At 42.7% G+C, this 26,008-nt stretch overlaps 1 protein-coding gene across 2 annotated transcripts in view; it reads left to right on the forward strand.

The window, feature by feature from the left end:
- TUBGCP3 (tubulin gamma complex associated protein 3) overlaps positions 1 to 26,008 on the forward strand; it is a 108,261-nt gene that overhangs the window by 42,828 nt on the left and 39,425 nt on the right. For both annotated transcript variants that reach the window (XM_053309636.1, XM_053309635.1), the window contains exons 9-12: positions 10,203 to 10,271; positions 11,610 to 11,742; positions 15,781 to 15,947; positions 25,158 to 25,268. In XM_053309636.1, coding sequence (XP_053165611.1) covers positions 10,203 to 10,271; positions 11,610 to 11,742; positions 15,781 to 15,947; positions 25,158 to 25,268 — 480 coding nt within the window. The remainder of the gene's footprint in view (positions 1 to 10,202; positions 10,272 to 11,609; positions 11,743 to 15,780; positions 15,948 to 25,157; positions 25,269 to 26,008) is intronic.

Genomic DNA, 26,008 nt, shown 5'->3' on the forward strand with positions numbered 1-26,008 from the left:
GCATGCACTGTAGGAGGAAAATCTCTCTCAATGTAGGGGGGAAATCCCCTCAATGTAGGGGGGAAATCCCCTCAATTGTGTCTGGGGGAAGGGCACAATGCCATAGTGTGCTCCATTTACAACTCATTCTCTAACAAACTTTGAAAAATAGAGCTGTGCATTTGAGGGTGGCTTTGTTGGAGGAGGCTCTGACTCCAGAGAGTGTTCCGAAGTCTCCGGAATCGAGGACCACAGTACTGAGATCAACATCAGGGACTGCAATGCAAATGCAGTCTAAATCCCCTATGCCTGTGCCATCAACGTCAAAGGGCTCGCCATTTAAGGAGCTGCAAGTGCCTGAAGGTCATTCGTCTCGCCACTGGGAGAAGGAAAGGAAACGGAGTCAAGAGGATAAGTCAGGTTCTTCATCCCCTAAAAAGCATAGTGGGAATAGTGATCAAAAGGAGGGCCATCTGTCACCACCCAGCACTATGACCCCTTCTTTGTCTGGCTTACAATGCCTGGTGAACCCGTCAGCATTGCAATGCCTGACGAACCCATCATCATGGAAGTCGATGCCAGAGCTGGGAAAGACTCCTACTTTGTCAGAACTTGCACCTTGATATCTGGCAGTGTCTATCAACAGGACCTACACCGCATCAGTCTCCATGGATGCTGAGGACCCCGGTATCTACGTCAATGTCAAGAAAGGAGTGCAAATCACCTGTGGTGTTCGACACCAATGTTTACAACCAGGCTGTTTTTGATCCCAAGACAGCCCGGAATATCCTTGCAATGTTGGAATCGGGGGAGAGCACCCCTTCGGTGTTGACTTTCTGGGGTTTCTTTAGCCAGGGTCTCGACGTTGAGGAGAAGAATTTAGAGGATGTGCCAAAAACTCCTTCTGTGACCCTATTCTGATCTAGGGCGTTGATGGCAGGCCCGTTACTTGTGGGAGATTGGGGTGACATGTCTACAGATTCCACCCCAGTTAGTCCAGACAACTAGTACAGGCTGCAGTGCAAATGACAACCCTGGAGGGTTGTGACTGAGTCTCAGGTTCAAACTGCAACTCAGATGATTCCTCCAAGAATTGTGATTCAGGATTCTGCTGTGCAAACTACTATTCCAGAACCTGTCGTGCAGCAGGTTATAAGAGTGCCACATGTAAGTCAGGACACAGTTATTTCCCTTTCCACATAGGGCTCTAATCTGCATTGGATGATCCTGAGCATTATTTTGCTAGCATGTGAAATTAAGGATATTGTGCAATGGTTTGCACAGTCTGTTAAGTCTCCTTTCTTTGGCATAGGTATGTAGACTGACCTCTTTGAATCTGTTGGCCGCTGTGTCATTCTCCAAATTTGCTGGCGTAGTTTGGTTAGAGCCTTGACTGATTCTTCTTCTGTTGCCTGCCATAATTCTGTAGCTATTCGATCAATTAATGTAGCCTTCCAACTTGGTAAAGACCGGAGTGCTGATCTAACTTCATCTCCCCATATTAGATGTTCTTGCAAGTAGGGGATATTTTCTAGAGTATCTTGGCTGTTGACCTCCCTGCTGTACAGATTTTCAGCATACTCCTTCCATCTCCTTTTGATCTTCTCTTACTATCTGTCCTTTGGCATCCCTTAACATACCAATTAGAGGTTGGAACTTCCCTCTGAGTTCAGAGATCCTTTGGAGAACTTTCCTTGTTTTTCCGTGTCTATTTCCATCCTCAAGGTCTTTACAGATGTTATTGTAGTATTACTCTTTGTCTCTTCTAACAGCTTTCTGAAATTCCCTATTAAGTTCCTTCCTGAGGTCTTTATCTTTCTTGATTTTGGCGTTTTTCCTCTTCTTGGCAATTTCCACCATCTGTTCTGACATCCATTTTGCTTTCTTCTGTTTCTTGGTCTTTGACAGTTTCTTTTCACATTCTTCCTTAACAACTTCTTTGATTTCATTCCACAGTTCCTCTGGTTCCCTTTCAATGAGGTTCAGAACTTCAAAATGGTTCCTGATGTTCCCCTTGAATGTGGTGGGAACATTCTCAAGATCATATTGTGGAAGCAAGATAGCTTTGTTTTTCTGCTTTAGCTTGACTTGGAACTTGCACATGAGCAGTTTGTGATATTGTTCCACAATCGACCCTCAGCCACATCTTTGCTGTTATAACTGAGCTCTTCCACCACCTTGCACCAATAATGTAATCAGTTTGAGTTCTGTGTACTCCATCTGGTGATGTGTATAGGCACCGCTTTGGTTGTTTGAAGAATGTGTTAGCAATGAAGAGATCATTGGCTTGGCAGAAACTAATAAGTCATTCTCCTGCTTCATTTCTGTTTTCTAGGCCATGCAGTCTGACTATGTTTTCCTCCTTACCATTTCCAACTTTGGCATTCCGGTCTCCAACCACCAGCATCACATCTTGCTTGCATGTTCTGTCAATTTCAAACTGAACTTGAGCACAGAACTCATAAACTTCCTCTTTTTCTGCATCTGTCATTGAGGATAGACTTGAAAAAATGTCACATTAAAGGGTTGTCCACAAAATCTAATTGATGTTAGTCGGTCACTGACTGCATTTTATCCAAGTATTGTCACTGCTGTATCCTTCCTGACTATTAAAGCAACACCGTTTGTTCTTTGTTTTTTGTGTCCTGAGTAGTAAATGGTATGATTTCCTGACTGAAAGTGTCCCATTCCCATCCATCACTGATGCCCAAGATGTCAATCTGTAGTCGATTCATTTCATCTTTCACTGTGTCCAGCTTTCCCATATTCATGCTTCTTACATTCCACATTCCCATTGTAATTGTTTCTTTGCAGCTTCTGATTTTCTTTTCCTGCACGGCAACATCAGCTGCTTGACTGCTTGACTTAAAGGCTTTAGCCTAATCATCTCATAAACACCATCGGTACTCTGAGAGATCCTCAGCTCTTTCTCAGTAGCATGTTGAGTACAATCCGACCTGAGGAGCCCATCATCCGGCACTACATCGACAATCATTCCATTTTGTCTATCCATGTGGTATTTTTGGTAAAATACAGGAGTGGTTTATCATTGGCTTCTCCTGCGCAGTACGACATGATGCCTTTGTTGTTGTCCCTGAAGTGATCGTCCACTTCCAGCACCTTCCTATATCGCTGCTGCCCAATATAGGTGCCTGCTTGCTTTAGCTGGGCAGCTGGGGTGACCTTCGCGCTTTGAGTAACCCTACTTGGGTTAGGGCATTAGAGACCTGGTTTCTTTATCCGCTGTAATAAAAATAGGCAGAATGTGCCTATCTGTGGTTTTGAGCGGCTGGAAATGACTTCCGATGTTGTTTCCAGCTGCCATTTTACAGTGCAGAGCCATTTTGTGGCTCTTTTTTGAAAAAAACCTGGGCAATTATTTTGTTCTGTGACGTATTACTAGAGACCAAGGTACAGTACTTTATTTTTCATGTTTCTGACCCCGCTCCTGCTTTTTTAGCCCATGCATGTGTAGGAACCTAACCCCTGAATTCCTATAGGGGTAAGGTTTCATTGTTTGTGGTTTCTGTATTCACACCTATAGGCGAGAATGGAACCCCCACAAATAACGAGGGCCATTGCCCAAACTGTATTGTGGTTTGGGCAATGGATTTCAATCAGAATACTTGTGTGTTTTGGTTATTTGGCCATTGTGACCTTTAATATTTTTAATGCAACTGTCAAGTCTCTTTCTGGTGCTATTTTAATAAATGTGTCTGAAGCTTTTTCTTTGGTTTAATGTGTTTTTACACATTTTACACATTACACCAGTTTTTACAGAAGAACTAATTGGGTGAAGTTCTTTGATGTGATCTCTGTGCTCAACACAATTGGGCTTTGTGCCTGCGCAGAGACCTCTTCAGTCTTTCCAAGCTGAAAGCTTCTCTCTCAAAATTGGGTGGTAGCCCTGCCCCCTCTGATGGAATGCACATGTGTGCAGGGCCCCCTCCTCAGTCTTTCTTTGACCACCGACAGATCAACATCTCAGTGAGTTGTTCCGAGCTGGTGGGGGGAACCTTCTCTCTCTCTCTCTCTCTCTCTCTCTCTCTCTCTCTCTCTCTCTCTCTCTCTCTTCCTATTTTTAGTTTAGGTTTTCCTCTTCGTTTCGCTTAGTGTTTTTTATTTCTTCTGTGTTACGCCCTCTTCCTTCCTTCTGCCCCTTCGGGGGGACAGCATTTCGGCCTTCTCATCTCTTATAGTCAGCAAGGTCACTTTTAAATTTGGTGCAGGGCTAAGATCCTCTCCACTGATGAGCATAGTCACTGCCTTATTTTGCCTTGCCGAGGCACACAAAGGAGATGCTTGCTCGCACTGTGCAAAGTTTGTCAAGCAGGCCAGAGAAAACTGGGCCTCCTGCCTCAGGTCTTGGCTGTGGGAAGGGACCCTAAAATAATTGCAGGCAGTAGCAGAACCTTCTAATATGCAGGCAGTGGCAAGCACCTCCCCACCCAACTCGGGCTTGCAGGCCTCCATGTCTACCCTCCCCCTTGGTGACGCAGCCTTGACTACCCCCAAACAGGTCTCAGAGCCCGTGGTTCCAAATTTGGCCTCAGTACTGAATACTTCGGTCCTGTCCACTTCTGGTTTGGTACTGTCCTCCTCTAATTTTTTGGTCTCGACTGCTGCTGCTTGTCTTGCAAAAAAGATAAAGAAGCCACAGCGGGCTTCAGAATCAGGTCAGCATCCCAAGCAAAGGATTCCCCCCACCAGATGCCTCCATTAAGGCAAAAAAGAAGCGTAAACTAGCCCCATAATCTAACCCACAACACCAACACTCAGACTTTATGATCAGTCTTAACCGCCAAGTTCTCGATTCCAAAAAGGAGGAGGGGTCAGATTGCCTTGATCCCAATTTAGTGCCTCAATACAGAAACCTGATTCATGTATACATTGAGGTAGCGGATTTTAACTACGAACCCTAGAACACCTGTGACCTAGGGGCTGGACAGGAAGAACACCGATGCAAGTATAACTTGTATCCATAACTGATCTGGAGGAAGGAGACTTCCACTCAGATTTGAGGCTCTCTATCTGAACCTGGTCCGTAGGGACCCCAGCCATGTGGGACCCTCTGGCTTTCACACGTCAGGCCGAAGCCAGCCTTCTTATATTGACTCCAGTTGGGACACACGGCCAGCATATCGCTCTTATCAGCTTTCTCCATCCTCTTACCTCCCTAGTACCTTTATGATACTAACTGGCAACCTCCCCCAAGAAGCCATTCCTAGCATCAGCATCAATCCCAGCTGGACTAGTGGGGTTACAGGGAGGTCCTGAGGGGCCGTTCTTGCTCCCCACTACCTCCAGGCCACCCCATCGGCCTGACAGGGAGATGTCTCCACCTCCTTCCTCTTCCAAGCAGACCAACACAGGCAGAGGACTGAATCTCAGAACTCACCACCTCTACAACCAAGAATAGCTTCCCTTGCACCACCCAAGGTTCCTTGGGAAACTCCTGCACTGCAGAACAGCCCAACGTACCACAAGAGGAGGAGGAACAGACACAGGAAGATCTGGAGCAGCCATATCACAGTGGAGAGAACTTCTCCAACCCAGAGACAGAATACGAGGACCCGGATGTTCCATCCTCTCATTTGGACTTGACCTCACTAGGCTCTTCTCCACTGGATCTTCTCTCCGACATTAAACCGAGCTTGCCCTCGGAAGACCACAAACTGCACAGAGACTATATTTCCCACATGACCACATTGCTTTCCCAGCAAAACAAGTCAGACCCCAACCCTCTATTTAACCTGATAGAGGCAGACACTCATGCCCCAGTGTTGCTCCCCTTGAATGCTCCCTTGGACATCACCAGGTCATGTTGATAGAAACCATCTTCTTTACTTCAGCCAACTAAACAGCTTGAACATTTTTATAGAGTCCACACTGAAGAAGAATAGACGGGGAAATTCCTTCTACTTCACCTTACACTTAATTCTGTAGTGGTTGAATCATCCCTCTCCAAGAATAGATCATGCCCTACCTCTACCCCACCAGACAAGAAGGGCAGAAAGCCCTTCTTGACACCTTTGTCAGGCGCCTATGCTCCATCTCCACCCTATGGATTGCCAATCCATGCCAAACACCTCAGGATTGCCAGTTACCAGGCCACTTCTTGTGGGAATGCCTCCACCCTTCCTGGACTACTTTCCTCCTGATAAGAGAGAGTCTGTTAAGGTGTTCCTAAAGGAGGCAGCCCACCTCACCAAACAAGAGCTCCATGCTGTCAGACACGCCGCCAAATGTGCAGCTAAGGTTATTGCCACTTTCATCGCCATTCATAGACATGCTGATTTGCGCTCCTCGGAGTTGGCCTATGATGCCCGTGCCCACATAGAGGTCCTGCCATTTGTGGGAGAAGCCCTTTTCATAGAAAAGGCAGACAAAACTCTCCAGAAAGTCCAACATCTTTGCAATACTGCTCATTCCATGAGCTACCAACCTTCCTCAACAAGGCCTTATAAGTCTACCAGATGGAACCATGCTCAACTGCAATGGTCTTCCACTCATAACACCAGAGGGAATCACCACAGATGCATCAGAGACAGGCTGGGGAGTATACGTGGACAACCTCCACCTCCAGAGCCTTGGGGCAACCTCAGAAGCTGCCCATCATATCAACTTCCTAGAGCTTTTAGCAATTTTCAAGGCCCACCGGGGATTCCTCCCGCTCCTTGCTCAGTCTACCATCACAGTTCAGACTGACAACACCACAGCAAAAGCCTATTTCAACAGGCAGGGTGGCACATCCTCCTCTGCCCTACCCCATCTTTCCCTTTAACTCTGGCACTAGTGCGTCTGGCACTCCATTACACATCTTCTGTGCTTATCTTCTTTCCCTGATAGCGGTCCATATCCAGGGCATGGCCAACGTACAGGCAGACACGATCAGCAAAGCAGGTGTCACCTCTCACGAGGGGCAGATGGATCACCAAACATCTCAATTCTCTATTCCGTCACTGGTTTTGCCCAGAAGTAGACCTGTTCGCATCCTACCTAAATTCTCAATGCCGCCTATATTGCTCTAGGGCAGGGGTAGGCCATTACTCCCTACGCAACGCCTTTGCAGTCTCATGGACAGGACTCTCAATGTATCTCTTTCCTCCTATTCCTTTGATCCCTCTAATCCTACAGAAGCTCCTACAGGATCAGCCAGAATGCATCCTGATTTCTCCCCTTGTGGCCTGGAGACCCTGGTTCCCTTGCCTCCTACACCTCTCTGCCAGCATGTATAGTTGCCTTCCAGCGCTCCCTTCTTCTTAACTTCTTACTCAGCAGTCTGGCCATCGAATCCACCCTGATGTACTCAGTCTTCACCTCACCGCAAGGTGTATCAGACCCCCTTTCCACAGGACCTCCATCTCCTCTTCTCTGCAGCTGGCAAACCTGCAACAGTAAAATCTTATCAACACGAATGGACCAGTTTTCTTAAGTTCTTAGTTTCTAAAGGTTTTTCTTTAGAGACCTATTCAACTCTGCAGGTTTGCGCTTATCTTCTCTCCCTGAAGGAGTCTGGTTTGAAATTATCCTCCCTTAGAGTTCACCTAGATGCCATTGTTGCTCATTCCCCGCCTAACTCCAGGTCTTGGTTCAGAGACTCTACTGTTAAATGTTTTTTGAAGGGACTCTCCCATCTGTACTCGGATACCCACTTCATGGCCCCAGCATGGGATCTCTCCCTTGTACTCACCTGCCTGATGGGCCCTCTTTTCGTACCTATGGCCTCTGCTTCTCACAACCTCTTTTCTTGCAAGGTGGCCTTCCTGGTCATCATTGCTTCAGCTAGGTGGGTCAGTGAACTTAGAGCTCTCAGAGTACCCTCTCCTTTTCTTACAAGGACAAGGTAGTCCTCTGTACGAATGTCTTCTTACCTAAAGTCGTCTCCTCCTTTCACCCCTCACAATCTCTTACCTTACCGGTCCTTTTTCCAAACCCGAAGGATGACGCTCAACTCTGCCTACACACTCTGAAAGTTAGGAGAGTGCTCGCATATCATGTTAATTGAACCGCCCACTGGTGCTCTTCTCAGGCCCTGTTACTCGCACATTCTGACCCCAATGGGGCCGACAGTCTCTCCTCAGACTATTTTTCATTGGATGGTTCATACCATCATGTTGTGTTACCAGCTCACAAAGAAACCAATACCTTCATCTCTGAAAGCACATTCTACCAGGGCGATGGCAGCCTCTGCTGCCTTTTACAGAGGTGTTCCTCTAGATGTCATCTGACAGGCTGCAACATGGGCATCCCAACATTCCGTTATGCAGCACTATGCTTTAGACATTCAGTCTTGAAGGGATGCCACTTTTCTGCAATCGCTCTTTGCATGACGTCCCATCTCCAGGTAAGATTGGCACAGGGTGCATCTTGCTGTGCGCCCTATTGTGTTGAGCACAGAGACCATGTTGAAGAACAACAGGTTGCTTACATGTAATTTTGATTCTTCTAGTGGTCATCTGTGCTCTTACATGCCCATCCAACCTCCCCTATTATTTTCCTAGGTCGACGGACTCAGTGTTTGAGGAGGGGACCCTGCGCACATGCACATACCATCAGCGGGGGCGGGGCTACTGCCCAATTTCAAGAGAGGAACTTTCCACTGTGCAGTCTCTGCGCAGGTGCAAAACCCAATAGTGTAAGAGCACAGGTGACCACTAGAAGAACCAAAGTTACAGTACAGATAAGCAACCTGTTGTTCATATATGAAGCCTATCACTGTTGATAGGATATTATTGATGTGCTGAGTCGTGCTTCATTTTTGAGCTAAGATTGAGATTTTTCTCCATTGTATTACTTCCTTAAGATAATGTTGAAAAAAATTCAGTTTCTGCATACATAGTGGCAAGACATCCCTGTGGGATGCATGCACTCTGGTTTCTCCTAGTTTTCTATAGACAAGAGCTTCATGGGTATGGTCCATTTTGCTGCTCGTAGAAGAGCCACCATAGAAGCTACTGCTCAGACCAGCTTTGGTGATGGTTATATAGCCATTAGCAGAGTGTTATGGTGATATTTTGGGGATTTGCTGGGCTTCAGTAATCTGTGCATTTGCTGAAAGAGGGGACCTTCTCTGTAGAGTGTAGTGGAGTTGTGGATAGTCCTTTTACTTATTGTAACTAATTGACTTTTTTCAAGGTGGTAGACAAAGATATACAATGCTAAGTAGGGATTAGACACAATGCAAATATCTATGAATTAAAGAGTCAGTATAAAGGCATGACATCCTTTTGTATGCAGAGGATGCGTACACTTTCCATATAATACAATTTCCATTTAACAATTCCATAAATGATACAAGGGTAAGGAGCTGGCTCTAAATCTGTTCAACACTGATAGGATGTCACTTGCGAAATACTGGAAACTGAGGAAAGTTCCCTAGTTGTGTGGAAATGCTGCCGCAATGAAGGGAGTTGGCGATACTTTAGTATATTATAATGTTGGATGAGAAAATATCAAAAATATTATAACTAGACTTAATTTATATACTTAAATTTCTTTATACATCTTTCAGCAGTTTAATTACTGCCCTTTTGTGATACATTTATCTTGGTTTTCTTATTATGCCAATTGATTTTGTATTCTCCCATTTGATTCAATTTTGTAATCCTAATTTGTTGTGTTTAGATAATGTGATTTGCACATTTCTGAAGACGTATATATTCACGTCCATAAATAAGGAATCTTTTAGTGGCAAAAACGCTATGTTAATAACTTCTTGAGTTTTTATTGTTTGAGTCACAATACAGAGCTTGTTCAGTGGGTTTTAACACTTGGGCAGTACAGGAATAGAACAGCAGCAAAGATAGTGTTGTCTTAATACTGATATTTTTGTACATACAATGTACAATGAAGCTGAACAACAAGAACTGGTCAGTTTTAGTTACACATTCAATGTAATTTGGAGTAAAATGCATTGAAATTTATCACTGTCTGGGTGTGATCTGCAGTTTATTAAATTACAAATGGAGGGAGATAAAATACCTTAGGACAACTGACTTCATTAAGGTTGAGGAATATGAGCAGTATGGAGTTAAATAGGAATGAAATCTAGGTGCCCCCCACCCGCCCCCGGAGTCAGTTTGACCTCACTATCTGAGTGAAGGTCAAAGATGAAAATTCAGTTGCCATTCTGGATGTATGCAACCACTTGAGAGTTCTCTGAAATGTGTCCAGTATTTGTGAACTGTGTTTGCTCCATTTTTGTTCTTTTTGTCTTGCAGAGTTTTTGTGCTGCCTTAAACCAGGAACTTAAAGAATACTACAGGCTACTATCTGTGTTACACTCACAGGTAAAAAAAATTCTTTTTTGAGGTTTCATAAGATTTAATATTTTTTATCATAGTAATTATGGCAAAGTCTTGCCTGCTTGTTATATTCACACTTGGAAAGGTGTGTGTGTTTTCATAAAATGCTTAGATTCATTTGGGTCGTCATTCTGGATTGGTGACTTTTAATTTGATAATTGAGATCTGGTTTTTAGGGAAAATATATGAAATATATGGGATTTTATGTACTATGTGATTTGTGATATTATGTAATGTTTTGTTTTTAATAAAGAGATAATTCTTTTTAAAGAAAACTACAGGCTACTATCTGTGTTACACTCACACGTACATATATATAATTCTGTTTCTTACTTGAGTCCATCAAGTTTGTTTTAAAGCCATATTTCACTGTTTGCATCTATAAAAAGTTTGTAAATTAGCTAGTCACCTATAGTGAATAAGAATGGCCTCCAGGAAAGCAAATTTTTGTAAACTGGATGTCAGTTTTTCCCTCTCTCCGGGCTGCAGATATCTTATAAATTAGTCACATAGGTATGCAGATGGATTAGTAAAAAAGTGTATGGGCTAGTGAGTTATGTGGACTTGTAGGGATATGTACAAACTGGTTCGTGTACTTGAGGAAGGCGGGACCATCCTTTAAGGGACAGGGAGGATGCCCTTACCTGCCCCACTGCTTTCCTCTCACCGGCACTCTCCCCAAAACCGCTGGTGCAGGGCTGCAGTTTGTCGACCACTTCCGGTACAACGCTGACCAGGGCTGTAAGGAGGTACGCTGCGGTACGCCAGCAGTTTTGGGGAGTTTGTCAGCAGGAGGAAAGTGGCAGGGCAGGTAAAGGCATCCTCCCTGCCCCTTAAAGGATCCCCTGCCTCTGAACCAGCTCGAACACTGGACTTTCGAACCAGTTCAGCGCTCCACAAAAGGAGCGCTGAACCAGTTCGTGCACATCCCTCTTTATTTGTAAGCCTTCTGTATAATAATTGTCTAGTATGTAGCTAACAGGAAAAGTGGACAGAATTTAGCTAAAATGAAGCTGCTTTTACAGAAATACAGTTAAAACATTTTATGGTGAATGCTTTCAAGAGAGCTTATCATTTGACTTTTAAAAATACAATTTCCTATTACCTGCTTCCTAATTTCATTTTAAAAATCAGCTCTTGCAATTGTTCATTCCTTTGTTTTATATGCTTTAGTGGATGTGAATGCTAATATTTCTCTGAAGCTTCATGTAATGTTTTATACTGGGCACCTGCATATTTGAGGATGAAAGCAAGACGTGTCCTACAGGAAAGTATGAAGGCTTTCCATTTTCATTCTTTACTAAATCTTTTTTCTCTTCTCAGTTGCAGGTAGAAGATGATCAAGGTGTAAATTTAGGGATTGAGAGCAGTTTAACACTTCGCCGTCTCTTAGTCTGGACATATGATCCTAAAATAAGGTTGAAGACACTTGCAGCACTTGTTGATCACTGCCAAGGTCTGTTAATAGAAATCTATTTACATTTGCATATGCATTGATTATGACTGGCAAGACTGCCTTAATATTACAGTAAGTTCCCTTAAGGCCTGTGCTACGATGTTGCTGAAGCCAAATAATCTGCACCTTCACATAGGTGGAGGTGGCCACTTGAAGCGTTTGTCTCTAAGCAGTACAGTGTGCTTCCACTATGTGGGGGCTCCTTTATAGGAAGCTGAACCCTGTACTACCTCAATGAAGGGGTGTGGGGCAAGGCAAGAGGAGTGTGCAAGGAGCACTGGAAGGGATATTTCTTTCAAACACTTTCCCCATATAGCTCTGTGAAGAAAGCACTTGTACTTCTCCGAATGCTTCCCACACATACCTCCTGTCATGTGCTGTCGCAGCAGTAAATGGCTCAACTTTCCATGGTAAGGGCTTGACTTCCCATAAAGAAGCCCCCCCCCCTTCACTGGAAGCATGCTGTACTGCCTCTGCGGAGCACCTGTGGTGTTACCAGAACTGCCCTGGAGTGCTGGCTAGACACTCTAACTCTGCTTTTGGCTTAAAGTGGGGAAATTAGCTTGGTTTGGGGAGCAGTTCGGTTCCAGTATTAATTTAAGCAAGTTTGGGTGTACTGGAAAAGATGAGGAGGTGGAAAAACAGTTTAAAGGTTTATTAAGGAGAAAATGGGGCACAGAAGGCAAAAATCAAGTTAGGCAAATGCAATATAACTTAGCTAATATTCTAACTGAGAGTGTTGCTGGAAACAATTTAGCTGAAGTCCGAATGGAGAGTCAGTCATTTTGGCTAAGGTTCTAAACCAGAGCCTGGCTGAAGGCTTGTATTAAAGAGTGCCGGTGAAGCGGAGAGGGAGGCAAAGAACACATTAGTTGGCCTCTTCACCAATAGACAGGCAGGGAAAAGCAACAAAGGAATGAGCAGCAAAGGACTGCATCTTGCTTGTCTGAGAGACTGCCAGATAGTATAATCCAAGGAGACTCCCTTACATGATGTGAAGACTTTTTCTGTGCTGACTCTGAAAACGTGTGGTGGGCCGGGGCAGATATACTGAAAATCATACCCTCAGGCTTGAATTGAATCAACCAAGGGGGCTTCTCTTTCCCTGTAGGGCATGGGTGTTTGTGCAAAACAAAGATGTCCATTGCTAGCTGATTTTGCCCCACCAAAGTTAAAGCTATGCAGATGTGCTGCATTTAGTGAATGGAGCTGGGCTTGGCTGCATATCTCAAGATGGGGATGTCTTCACGTGTAAACGATTACAAGTCCACTTCTCCACTAAGCCCTTGCTAGCCAATTTGTTGTTCATAACAAGTTGGAAAAAGTATCTTTGCTACTCCTAGAAGGAGTGTTTCAAACTGTTGTCTGACTAGGTGAGGAAATTCCTCCCTGATTGGTTTATTTCTTTAAAATAGAGTCTGCTTGCGGGGTTGGGGTGTCCTATTCAGTCAGATTGCTAGTTTGACCTGAGGCACATTGCTTAGGCAGGATGAAAAGATTCACTGATCATTTTTTATTTTATTTATTTTAACACATTTGTATATCACTCAAAATGCAAGTCTCTGGGTGGTTTACAACAAAACAATAAAAACAGGTAAGATGATTAAAACATTATGATGCAGTGCTGCTGAGACGTCAAATAGAGGGGTGCTTTGCAGTGCTACCCCAAAATAGAGTGGTACTGGCAACAGTGTGAAGGTGCAGATTATTTGGCTTTGGTCTAGTTCCTATTGTTATAAAGGTGACTTGGCTAAATCTAAATTATTACATCGCTGGGGAAAATGCAGAATGGGGTGGTTCTAAGGGCTACTGTTTACATGTAGATGTCCTGCCAGTGAATATAAAGAGCATTAACATGCCCTTTAATAGATCATTGAAAAACTCAAGAAGTGCTTCTGTGGATGAAAGCATTGTATACATTGTATTATTTTTACCACTACATTTAAGTAACTTTAATTCATTAATTGTATTTGTACACTGTCCAAAACTTGCATCTCTGGGCAACATAAAACAAATTAACATAAAACAAATTAACATAAAACAAATTAAATTAATTTGTTAATTAATTAAATTAATTTAACAAATTAATTACAGCAACATAACACAAATTAAAACAGAAATTAAAACAATTTAAAACCATAAGTCTAGTTAAAAAGCTTGGGTGAGTAAATATGTCTTTAGAGACTTTTAAAAAGTTGTCAGAGATGGGGAGGCTCTTATTTCATCAGGGAGCATATTCCAGAGTTTTGGGGCAGCAACAGAGAACACCCTTCCCTGAGTAGCTACCAGATGAGCTGGTAGCAGCAACAGACAGACCTCTCCAGAAGATCTTGATGGGCAATGGGGCTCATAGTGAAAAAGACATTCTTTTAAATATGTCCTTTGCTTTGTTTTAGCAATGCAAGTAGAGCTCCATAACAAAGGATGTGCTTCGCAATTACCAGCTGGACTTCACTATATGTGGTACTGCTACTTGCAGTTCCGCATATGTCTAATTGATACCCAACCTCATTATCCAAAAGAATTAAAATCGACGTATCTGCAGTTGCTAGATGGCTGGAAATGACCTTGGAGGTCATTTCTGGCCACCACTTTGTAAAGCCGTGCCAATTTGCGGCTCATTTATGATTTTGTTTTTTAAGCAAAAATTTCCATGATTTTTCAGAGGGAAATTGGGACTTGGGGAGGGGCTGGGCAGCTGAATACCCACAGAGCACAGTAGGGCACTTTATTTGCCTCTTTTCTGGGGTTTTTGCCCTTTTTGCTAGCCTCCAGGAACCTATCATGCCCTTCCCCTCCAACCCATTGACTTCAATGCCCGCATAATCTGCTGTTCCATTATCCACGGTTCCTCTGCGTAACAGAACCCCTGCAAGTAATGGAGTTCACCTGTACAGTGCATATGGTTGCCTTAAGACTTTAGCTGGATAAAATGCACATAGAATTCTTCCGATCCCTTGCTCATGGCCAATAGATTGGGAGTGCACTGCAGGACTGCATGCTCCTTCCTCTGTCCAGTGTAAATTCCCCTGACTGTCTCCCACTGGCCTTAGCAGAGGAGCCCGGCTACACACTACAGCTGCTTATGTGGGACACAGTTGAATTTGGATGTGCAGAATGCTGAAGGGCTGCCTCCCACAACTCGCCTTGCAGTCAGGCATGGCTCACTCTTTGCCTATCCCTGCCACCCTGGAAACTAGAGAGCCCCAGTGTGTCAGACTCTCAGCAGTGGCTCTTTGTTAAATTGAAGGGGTTAACCTCATCCTTGCCCAGCAGGGACAGTGGCATAATCTCTTCTGCTATAGAACTACTGTGGGAAAAAGGCTCCTTTCTCGTACATTCAATTCCATTTACTCTCCCAGAAGTGCTATATTTATTTTATTTTATTTTTATTTTTTCGCTTTCTATTCCGCCCTTCCAAAACTGGCTCAGGGTGGTTTACACAGAGAAATAACAAATAAATAAGATAGATCCCTGTCCCCAAAGGGCTCACAGTCTATAAAGAAACATAAGATAGACACCAGCAACAGTCACTGTGCTGGAGGTAGATAGGGCCAGTTACTCTCCCCCTGCTAAAAAAAGAAAATCACCACATTAAAAGGTGCCTCTTTGCCAAGTCAGCAGGGACTATAGGGGAACACAAAGTGCTGCATTTCCATTACCCACATTCTGAAGAAGCTTATGTGGATTAAATAGGTAATTATTAATAATACCGTGAAGTGTGCATCACTGCTTTTCTTCTTGTACTCTGTGCATATTTGTATTTGTAAACTCTTGGTAGCTAGGGCAGCCTCTTGGTAACTGGTGCCATGTCCATTTTAGTGAACTGCTGCTGACTGAAGGAGTAATAGGCACAAGGTTAAATTTATTTCTGCTTTGATTTCCCCCCCTGTTTCTTTAAAACATCTCCAGACGACTACTTTGGAATGAAAGCTGGTGTATAGCAAAGCCAGAGAGGTATGATTGTTTGTCTTCTAAGCATCTGGGAGATGAGGTACTCTGCTTGAACCTCTTCTTCTTGTGCCATCTGTTTCTCAGGAAGAAAAGGTGGTGAATTGGCATCAGCTGTCCACGCATACAGTAAGACAGGCGACCCCTACATGAGATCCCTGGTGCAACACATTCTTGGCCTTGTGTCGCATCCTGTCTTGAATTTCCTTTATCGTTGGATTTATGATGGGGAACTGGAGGACACTTACCATGAAGTAAGTTATGTAAACAGTTTTACTGATGAGGTCCTCTTTCCATTTTCAATTTTGGATGAAACTAAGCCAGTGATATGTGAGAACTGTAGGTTTGAACCTTTACTGCACAATTTATGTAACTAAGAGGAGATATTGCTGTACAAATTATGCAGTTAAGAGGAGATATAAAAGGAAAAGTGGCATTAAGCACTGAATAGATTTGTATGTGAAGAATTCTTGCATGCCTTTCATTTAGACGTAAAAGGATCAAAAGAATCATAGTAGTTCTTTCTGCCTTGTGTTTGTCAAACAGCAGAACGTCATGTCACACAGCAAACCATAGTTGGAACTTGGAAATATCTTTAAAACATCCCCCACCTGCAACAATATTCCATAATGGCTTGATTATAACATTTGCTGTATGTCCCAGTGACTGTAACAGCTATCCTGGTTGTTACATGTCTCAGTTTCTGTAGCAATCCATTTACCCAGCCATGATGTTTCAAGGAGACACACTAGTGCAAGTGCTTACGATTGAGATGTTTAGTATCATATAAGTTATGAAAAGAACAGCCAGATATAACTTTTGGCTGTGACTTTAGCCTAGGTCCAGGCTAAATCATAATCATGCAGGGAAGTGATTTTCAGATGACAGTCTTTCTCTATGCCGCTTTCTGCAAAAGAGACATCAGTTTTGACATTATAAACTTCTTTGGAACTTTGTTAATAAACTTTCATAATATGAATGATTTCCATAGGGTGAAAACCTCAGGAACACTCTACTCTGGTGAATATGTTCCAATGAACGCAACCCCTACTATAAATGTCTCCTATCATGCCGGGGGTGGGGGGTGGCAGAAATGGCGAGGTTAATTACACTAGGGCAAATGAATATATGGGTTTTCTTCCCCCCTCCTCAATATTCTAGCAGTTATCCTCTGGGAGGCTGATTGCCTTTGTAAACAAGCTCTTAATTTCTCCATAAGAAAATCACCCTTTTTATCTGTTGGTTGGAAGGCCTTGGCATTTGTTCATCAGTTAGATTGTATCATGATTTCCCATTTCTCCTGCAGTTCTTTCTGTACTAGATATAATAATAAAACTCAAAGAACCTTGAATGGGTAAATTGAATCAATAAAATAATTATATTGCAATTATGTTCTGACCTTGGTTTCCTTCACCCTTCCCAAGATCTGTTTTTCACAGGATTAATTATAAAACGCTCTTCTTGTTCTTTGTATTTTTTACTAGATGTTTTCTAAATACATTAATTGCATGTTACTTTGCCCTGGTTATAAAATGAGGGCTTTTATAACTCTCAAAGATGATTGAATTGTCTGATGGATTTCAGAATTAAAAATTTCTCATTAATACTTATATTATGGCTGTATGCCAGATACCAAAGGGAATTGCTGTAATAAATTTTGAAACTTGTTTTGATTATTATTATTTTTTTAAAAAATGTATTATCTGCTTTCCCTGGGGAGTGACTGTTTTTTATCTTGAGTCAATATTGCATTTCTGTTTAGCTTGTCATATTTTTAGAATTTTACATACAGCTGCTATGGCCTGTTTAGGCAATACTCAATCGGTCCCCTACTCACCTTCCCCAGTGCATTTATTACATAAACCCCAGTCTGAGATATGGGTATGCTCACTGCGTTAAAACGTAACACCTGACCCAAGAGACAATTTGTGCATTAGTATGCAGGCTCTCTTTGATGCTGTTACCAAACTGTGCTTTTAGGTGGGGGTCTGGCTCTCGGATCAGGGAGATCCTGCATTTCAGTAAACAAAATATCTCCTGGTTCTGGTGGTACATTCCATGTGCAGTGAAGATTGTGGGAAAATACAGATGGAAGCATTAATCTGGCACCTGTATGTAGATGTTATAGGAGAGAGCATTGGCTGACAGGCCGTACAGGCTTATGAGGGCAGAGCAAGAGCTAAGTCCTTGCAAACAGGCAGGTGACAGAAATGATGCACAAGACTTGCCTCACAATGCAGAGAGGGGCACCCCAGGTTGCTGATAATGGAAACGCTGGCAGTCGTGCCTAGGGTGTTCGCCTTTTCAGTCAAATGCCTTAAGAGTGAAGAGTCCAAGCAGGAGGGTGAAACATGAAGAGTCTGGGCAGGAAGGTGAATGTGATGGGGGCGGGACTTCTGCTCTGCTTTGTTTGCTGTAAATGAGTAAAACGGACTTTGTTTTAGAACGAATGATCAGGGCTAAATTCCTTTATGATGATGTGTTTCTGCAAAGAGTTATGAAAGAGATACTTATGATGAATGGAGGTATTGAGTCCTGATATAAAATAATATTACATAGGGGTTAAAAAATTAAATGTTCCTATTGCTGTATTGTGCTAACACATTAATTTTCTAGTACAATTTTGGCTGTTTGAAAAAAACACACGTTGTATTATATCTTCTTGTGAAGTTATTTGCTCTTGCAGTGCCTTATGGGGAAGGAAAGGAACTCAAGGACAAGTGTCCTGTTACTTGCATAGTGGTGTTACCATTTCCATAATAGATTCAAAAATAGGATTAGAAATCCACATTTTCCTGTGTCGTCTGTGAAATGGAGGGGAAAATATTCAGAAATCATGGTTTATAGCTTATGATACCTTGCACAACAAAATTGGCTCTAAAATTACTGAGATGAGGTTTAAATCTCACAGGTATGGACCCACAACAAAATATTGCACTATATCCCTGGTAGGCATACCTGAACTTGTGGCTGATCATGGTGGGAAACAATGAAAGTTAGCAACAAAGACAGGAGTCCCTCCTCTAACTTGGGTCTTACTTCACAGCAAATTTCTGTTGGGTTTTGATGGGGCATCACTCGTGTTTAGTTCCAGCTCTTTTTCATCCAGCCCTAAACATATAAGAGTTACTGTTAAGAAGCAGAGCTCTTTAGTTTTGTGTAACTGCTACAGCGCAGACTAAGGCATATTTCTTCTGATGTCTTAGTATGGTTTTCTGAATCTCCAGTGTTCCCATAAAGGTGCGGAGTTTTGAGGAATGCCCTCCTACCAGCACTTGGGAGGAAATTACTTCATAACACTAAGAGATTAACTGTCAAAATTCCTTTCCCTTCTGTGGGGACTATTAGACAGCTTTCCCCCTCAGAAGCAGAAGGGAATATGACTGTCTCAAGGAAATGTTCTTCAAGCTGAGAATTTTTCCACCCTTTTTGCTGAAGTCCTCCCACTGCCCCACATCACTGAGTTCCATTAGCTCTGCCCACTTGTTAACCATCTGAGCTCATGAACATTCTGTTCCATTGACTAACATGGGGGCAGTTGGGAGGGGTTGGCCTCCTCCTGGTTTTTCTTCTTCAGATTTTTGCAGGGTGGGTTTGATTTAAATCAAATCGATTTAAATCACTAGTCAGTAAGACTAGATTTAAATCATGGTTTTTTACATAAAGACTCATTCTTGCTGTTATAATCTTAATATTTACAAACAGATGAAGGTTTCATTTTTGGTCCTCTTCTAGATAGAAAAATTGCCCCAAATAATCTTACAGAAACCTCTGGAAGAGCATGACATTGTGAATGGATTAATGGAATTCATTTACCCAAAAAATTAAACATTGCATATATACAGCCTCATGCTACATAATTAAAACTAATCCTTATTTCATGATGAATTCCTTTCGACTATAATGTATCTTAAATAGAAAACTATCTTTAGATAGATTTTTTCCTCAAAAAGCAATTTATTTTTTAAAAATCTGATTTAAATTAAAAAATCTGATTTAAATTTAAAAAATTCAATGATGATTATTATTTTTTAAATCATTGATTTTTATCCACCCTGGATTTTTGTGAAATCAACTTATCTGTGGATCACCCTAGTCTCCCATCTTCCCACAGGCACTCCAGTTCTCTGTCCATAAAGTTCATAATGTTTCCAGCTCTTTTGGAAACATATGAGATGGTGGCCATCTTGTTGATGATATCTCAGAGGTGCATCATACATGTGAGAGTGGCACCATAGAAATTCTTAATCTAGAGAGGTTTTTGAATCGAACAAAGCAATCCCTATATATTTATCACTAACCTTGCTACAAAGCAAGTTTTTTATACTCTCTGCTCCCTGACCAAGTGTATTTTCTTTCACAAAGTGAAAGCGTTCAGATTATGCTATAGCAAACAGCTATAACTTTCTAGCATGGCCCACATTAACTTGTAAGCTTTGAGACATTTTCTGCATTTTATTTATACTATTTGGAGCTATAAATATTGAAATGTCACTGACCTCCCAAATGTAACTGACATAAATATATGGTTTAGGTTTTGTTTTGTTTTTTGTTAAAACAACACTGGGGGAACAGATAATGAGGCTATTCCTATGAGTGTGCAAAACTGGGCTAAGGGAGCCCTGCCCAGTTTTGCACGCTCATGTGAACCATCGAGATCATGTCCGATCCTGGTGGCTACACATTGGCAAACCCGCCTGTGAAGTCTCCTGCTAAAATGAGGTTAAGGGAGTTAGTGCTCCCTTAACTTCATTGTTTTGATCATGTGTCAGCCGCGGCTGCTTGCAGCCATGGCTGGCAAACTCGTGGCGGGGGGTGGGGACCCAGTAATGCACCGCACACTTTGTGTGGTGCATTATTGAGTCTCCAGGTGGTGGGGCGGGGCAGTGCGTCTGGCATCCTGACCTCCGTAGCTGCCGGGAGCACAGCCGGTCATTTGGGCAGGCAATGCACCCGCCCAAGAACAGACAGGAAAATCGGACCATAGTATCCTTCTGGAACGTCTGAGGGGGTTAAGGGTGGGAGGCACTGCTTTGCTTCCCCCCCCCAATTCAATTTTTATTAATTTTAACAACCGTAATATTATCATTCATTACAAATACACACAAAAAAGTGGACTTCCCGCTCACATTTCTTCGTGAATCATCAACTATAAAATTTACCCTTGCTATAATAATAATTCAAAACATAAATTCAAACCCTTACAAACATAATTAATCTAACCAACCTGCGATTTTTACTAAATTTCAAACCCTGCTGTCAAGTCCATAGTAGGAAAATAATTCTTTAGATACAACAAAAATGGTTTCCAATCTTCTTTAAAACATTCCAAGTTTTGATCTCTTAATAGTGCTGTAAGTTTTGCCATCTCCGCATATTCCAAAATTTTTATCAGCCAGTCTTCTTTTGAAGGCAGTTCACTGGTCTTCCATTTCTGTGCATATATAATTCTAGCCGCCGTAGAGGCATACATTAAAAATGTTAAATTAGTTGTAGAAATTGCACCTTGTGTTATTCCCAGCAGGAAGGATTCTGGCTTCTTAGGAAATGTCATTTTAAATATTTTCTTTAATTCATTATATATCATATCCCAATAGGCTTTAGCCTTCCCACAGGTCCACCACATATGAAAGAATGTGCCTTCAAAATGTCCACACTTCCAGCATTTGTTTGAAACATTTTTATACATTAATGCCAATTTTTTTGGTGTCAGATACCATCTATACATCATTTTATAATAGTTTTTTTTAATAGCATAACATGCAGTAAATTTTAAATCATTTTCCCATAACTTTTCCCAGGCTGCCATTTCTATATTACGCCCCACATCTTGAGCCCACTTTATCATAGTCGTTTTAACCACTTCCTCTCTTGTCTCCTCCAAAAGCAACAGTTTATACATTTTAGAAACTAATTTTTCATCATTTTGACATAATTCCTTCTCAAAATTTGAAGTCTGTTCCTCAAATCCGACTTTAAGGTCTTTCTTATACATCTCATTTAACTGATAATAGTGAAACCAATCTCTAACCAAATCTTGTATTTCAGTTAAACTTTTTAACTTACAATCCTTTCCCTGAAAATGTAACAAATCCCTATAGGTACCCCAACACATTTGCATATTTACTTCTTTACGTGATAAGGCTTCAATCGGAGATACCCATAACGGAGTTTTAGGTTCAAACCAATTTTTGTATTTTAACCACACCCTCATTAAACTCCTTCTCACATAGTGATTCAAAAAATCTTTATGTATTTTACTTTTTTCATACCACAAATACGCATGCCATCCAAACCTTCTGTCAAATCCTTCCAAATCAAGAATTCTAGGGTTTCTTAGCGTTATCCATTCTTTTAACCATGTCAAACAGCATCAAAATATAACCTTAAGTCTGGCAAGGTAAGACCACCTCTTTCCTTTGCATCTGTTAGATTCTTAAAATTAATTCTTGGTCTTTTCCCCTGCCAAACAAACTTAGTTATGTCCTTCTGCCATTGCTTAAAACAAGGCACTGCTTTGCAGTGGTTCTGCTTCTACCTCACGGGTAGAAGATTCCAGATAGTGTCCCTTGGAGACTGTTGTTCTTCAAAATCTGAACTTTCCTATGGTGTCCCTCAGAGCTCCATATTGTCTCTGATGTTGTTTAACATCTACATGAAACCTCTGGGAGAGGTCATCAGGAGATTTGGTGCAGGGTGTTATCAGTATGCTGATGACACCCAAATCTACTTCTCCATGTCAACCTCATCAGGAGAAGGCATAACCTCCCTAAATGCCTGCCTGGAGGCCGTAATAGGCTGGATGAAGGATAACAAACGGAGGCTGAATCCAGATAAGATGGACGTACTTATTGTGTGGGGTGGGAACTCAGGAGACAATTTTGATCTGCTGGTTCTGGATGAGGTAACTCTCCCCCAGCAGGAGCAGGTACACAGTTTAGGGGTGCTTCTGGATCCGAACCTCTCCCTGGTGTCCCAGGTTGAGGTGGTGGCCAGGGGTGCTTTTTATCAGCTTTCACTGATACTCCAGCTGCATCCGTTTCTTGAGATGAACAACCTTAAAACAGTGGTACATATGCTGGTAAGCTCTAGGCTTGATTACTGCAATGCACTCTATGTGGGGCTCCCTTTGCACATAGTCCGGAAATTGCAGTTGGTCCAGAATGCTGTGGCCAGGTTGGTCTCTGGATCATCTAGGACAGTGTTTCTTAACTGCCAGTCCATGAGGTGTTGTGTCCGTGAGACACCACTAATAGAAACCACCACCCCACCCAAGAAAACAAGTTTGGGCGGCGGGGGCCACTGGGAACTTTCCAGAGCTCATTTCCAGGCAGCCCTTGCTGCTGGATAACGTTCATTTCACTTCCCAAAATTAACATTATCCAGTAGCAAGGGCTGTCTGGAAATGAGCTCCAGAGAGTTGCCTGAAATTGGCTTTGGGCGGGTGCCTGGGGTGGGGTTGGGGGTGAGGGGTGCGAACCCCTTACTAACTGCTGGTCTAGGAAATGGCGCATGAATAATGCACCAGTCCATTAGTCCAAAAATGTTGAGTAACACTGATCTAGGAGATACCATATCACTCCTGTGTTGAAAGAATTACACTGGTTGTTGATATGTTCCCGGGCAAAATACAAGGTGCTGGTTATTACCTATAAAGCCCTAAACAGCTTAGGCCCTGGGTATTTAAGAGAACATCTTCTTCACCATGATCCCCTGTTGAGATCATCTAGAGAGGTTTGCCTGCAGTTGGAGCTAACTCTTTTGGTGGCTACTCGGGAACGGGCTTTCTCTGTTGCTGCCCCTGGACTTTGGAATACACTCTCTGTTGAAATAAAGAGCCTCTCGATCTCTGACAACTTTGAAGAAGGTGCTGAAGGCACATTTATTCACCCAGGCTTTTAATTAGATTTATGGTTTAAATTTTCAGTGCTGGTTTTAAATTATTTTAATGTTAATGTTTTTAATGTTTAAATGATTTTAATTGTTTAAATGATTTAGTTTTGATTTTAACTGTTAAATTGTTTTTATTTGTTGTAAACCACCCTGCGCCATTTTGGAGGGGTATATAAATCAAATAAATAGATTGTATATGTACATGTATATGTAATCTACAGCATACCCATGGCTAATCCTGTGCGTGGCAGTTCTCACGAGAGTTCACAAGCAGCAGCACCTGATTGGGCAGTGGGGATTCCATATGCAGATAGAGAGGAGGAGCCTGTGGAGCAGAAGCACCATGGTGATTAGGGACTGGGCAGTGGGGATTCCATATGCAGATGAGGAGGAGCCTGTGATGGTTAATGTCAGTTGGAATGCAACTGTTACTGGTTTGAAGATGTTCTTGATTATAGAGGAGAGCAATCTCTCTATATAAAAGGATAGTGGGCAGGGGTCTGCAAAGAGATGGGTGGTGAGGAAGGAAAGAGCCCCTTCAGGAGAAGGAGGCTGCCATTGTGTGAATTAGATGAGAAAACAAGAAGAACAAGATCTGTTAACTTAAGAAGGGAGAGAGAGAGAAATAAGGGACGGGGGGAAAGACATTGGGGAAGAGCGAGTGGAGAGAAAGAAGGAAGGGTGAGAGAGAGTCCTGAGCTTGTCAGTGGCCTGAGGGAAATGAGCAGCCATGGTGGCAGCGGCAGCAGCAAGGAAGGGCCCAGTCAACCACTGCTGAAGTTTCGGGCTACCAGGGATATTGGCAGGGGGAGGGAGGGAGGCAGGCAAGGGAGAGGCCCAGGCCAGTCAGTAGCCTGAGGAGAATGAGTGGCCATTGTGGTGGCAGCAGCAAGGAAGGGCCTGGTCAACCGCTGCTGCTGCTGCACCTTTGGGAAAGAGCAGGTGAGAGTAGGGAGGTCTCTGGGGATAGGGGGCTGCAGCTTGACCAATAGTTGCCAGCAATGCTGCAGCTGCAACCAAGAGGGATGAGGGGGGTGAAGTAAAAGGATGGAGGCGTAACCAAGAGGGGTGAGGGGGATGGAAGCAATGGGATGGAGGAGGAGCAGCAGGAGTACCATGAGGGGAAAAATGAGGCTAAACTGTGCATCCTACTTGAGGATGCTTATGCAAATATATTACCTGCTATGTTTATCAGCTGGATGCCCCATTGACATGCCTTCTTACCAGCTTTCTCTACAACACTGGGGAATAGAAGCCAAGAGATTCAAATTGAATAACAGCACCAGATTGGCTGAGCATGTTTCTTGGGCTACTTAGCTGTCTTCACCTGTTTAACCTTTTAAAGTTAATATATTGTTGATGTTTTTAAGAAGTCCCATCTTTTCTTATTGGGTCCTCTTGTACTTTATTGTGATGAAATGATATGATTAGAGCAAAGAAGGTAACATCCCAATTGTTTCGTAAGAATACAAATAATAGAGATCCTTATTGTCAAAATATATATGATTGAATGTACATACGGTAATAGTTATGCTTCTTTAAAAATTATAGGTATTTTTCTTTGTCTGCAGTTCTTTGTAGCTTCAGATCCCACGGTGAAAACAGATCGGTTGTGGCATGACAAATACACATTGAGAAAATCCATGATTCCTTCTTTTATTACTATGGATCATTCAAAAAAGGTATGAATGAAACCAGTATTTTTTTTTTAAAGTTGACTTTTAGAACTATTTATGACTAACATATAAGCACAGAAGGGAGAAACTCCTTGTCCTTAGACCATTGTCTGATACAGCTCAGCTCCTGTAATGATGCTGCCAGAAAGGCTAAGAGAAGAAGCCTAGCAAAAGAGTGTGCAGACAAATAGGACTTTCCTTATGACAGATAGTCAGATCATTTTAACTAGCTTATCCTGCGCAGATTATCTGTGCTCTAGGACTTTATTGCTCACTCACCCCCTCAGCTGGCCTCCTCCTCAGCTGGCCTCCCCTTCAGCCCCACAGCCAGATCAGCTCCTACCACTGGCCTCCGTTGCATCATCCTGCTGAGTCCCTTCTGGAGGAGGGCAGTTGATTGGGGAAGGAGAGCGCACCTCGGGCTGGCCTCCGTCATCCCGCTGAGTCTCTTCACAAGGAGAACGGCTGAGCCGGGCCTTCCCTTCCGGCCTGCATGGTTGGCCATTGGTGCACTCTTCTGCCCCAGCTCGGTTGTCGACCTCATGAGGAGACTCAGCATGGTGACAAATGCCTGCTCAGTGTTTCTTTTTTAGCCTACTTTCCAGTAGGCTTATGAGATCACCCAGCATTCTGTGTGTGTGTGTGTGTGTCCATGTGTCCCCCACCTATCAACTTCACAATGCCTGGACCAATATGAACCAAATCAGGTATAGTTGTAGGTACATAGGTACCAAATCAGGTACATA

The sequence above is a fragment of the Hemicordylus capensis genome, chromosome 3 (assembly GCF_027244095.1).
Source record: "Hemicordylus capensis ecotype Gifberg chromosome 3, rHemCap1.1.pri, whole genome shotgun sequence".
Taxonomy (NCBI): domain Eukaryota; kingdom Metazoa; phylum Chordata; class Lepidosauria; order Squamata; family Cordylidae; genus Hemicordylus; species Hemicordylus capensis.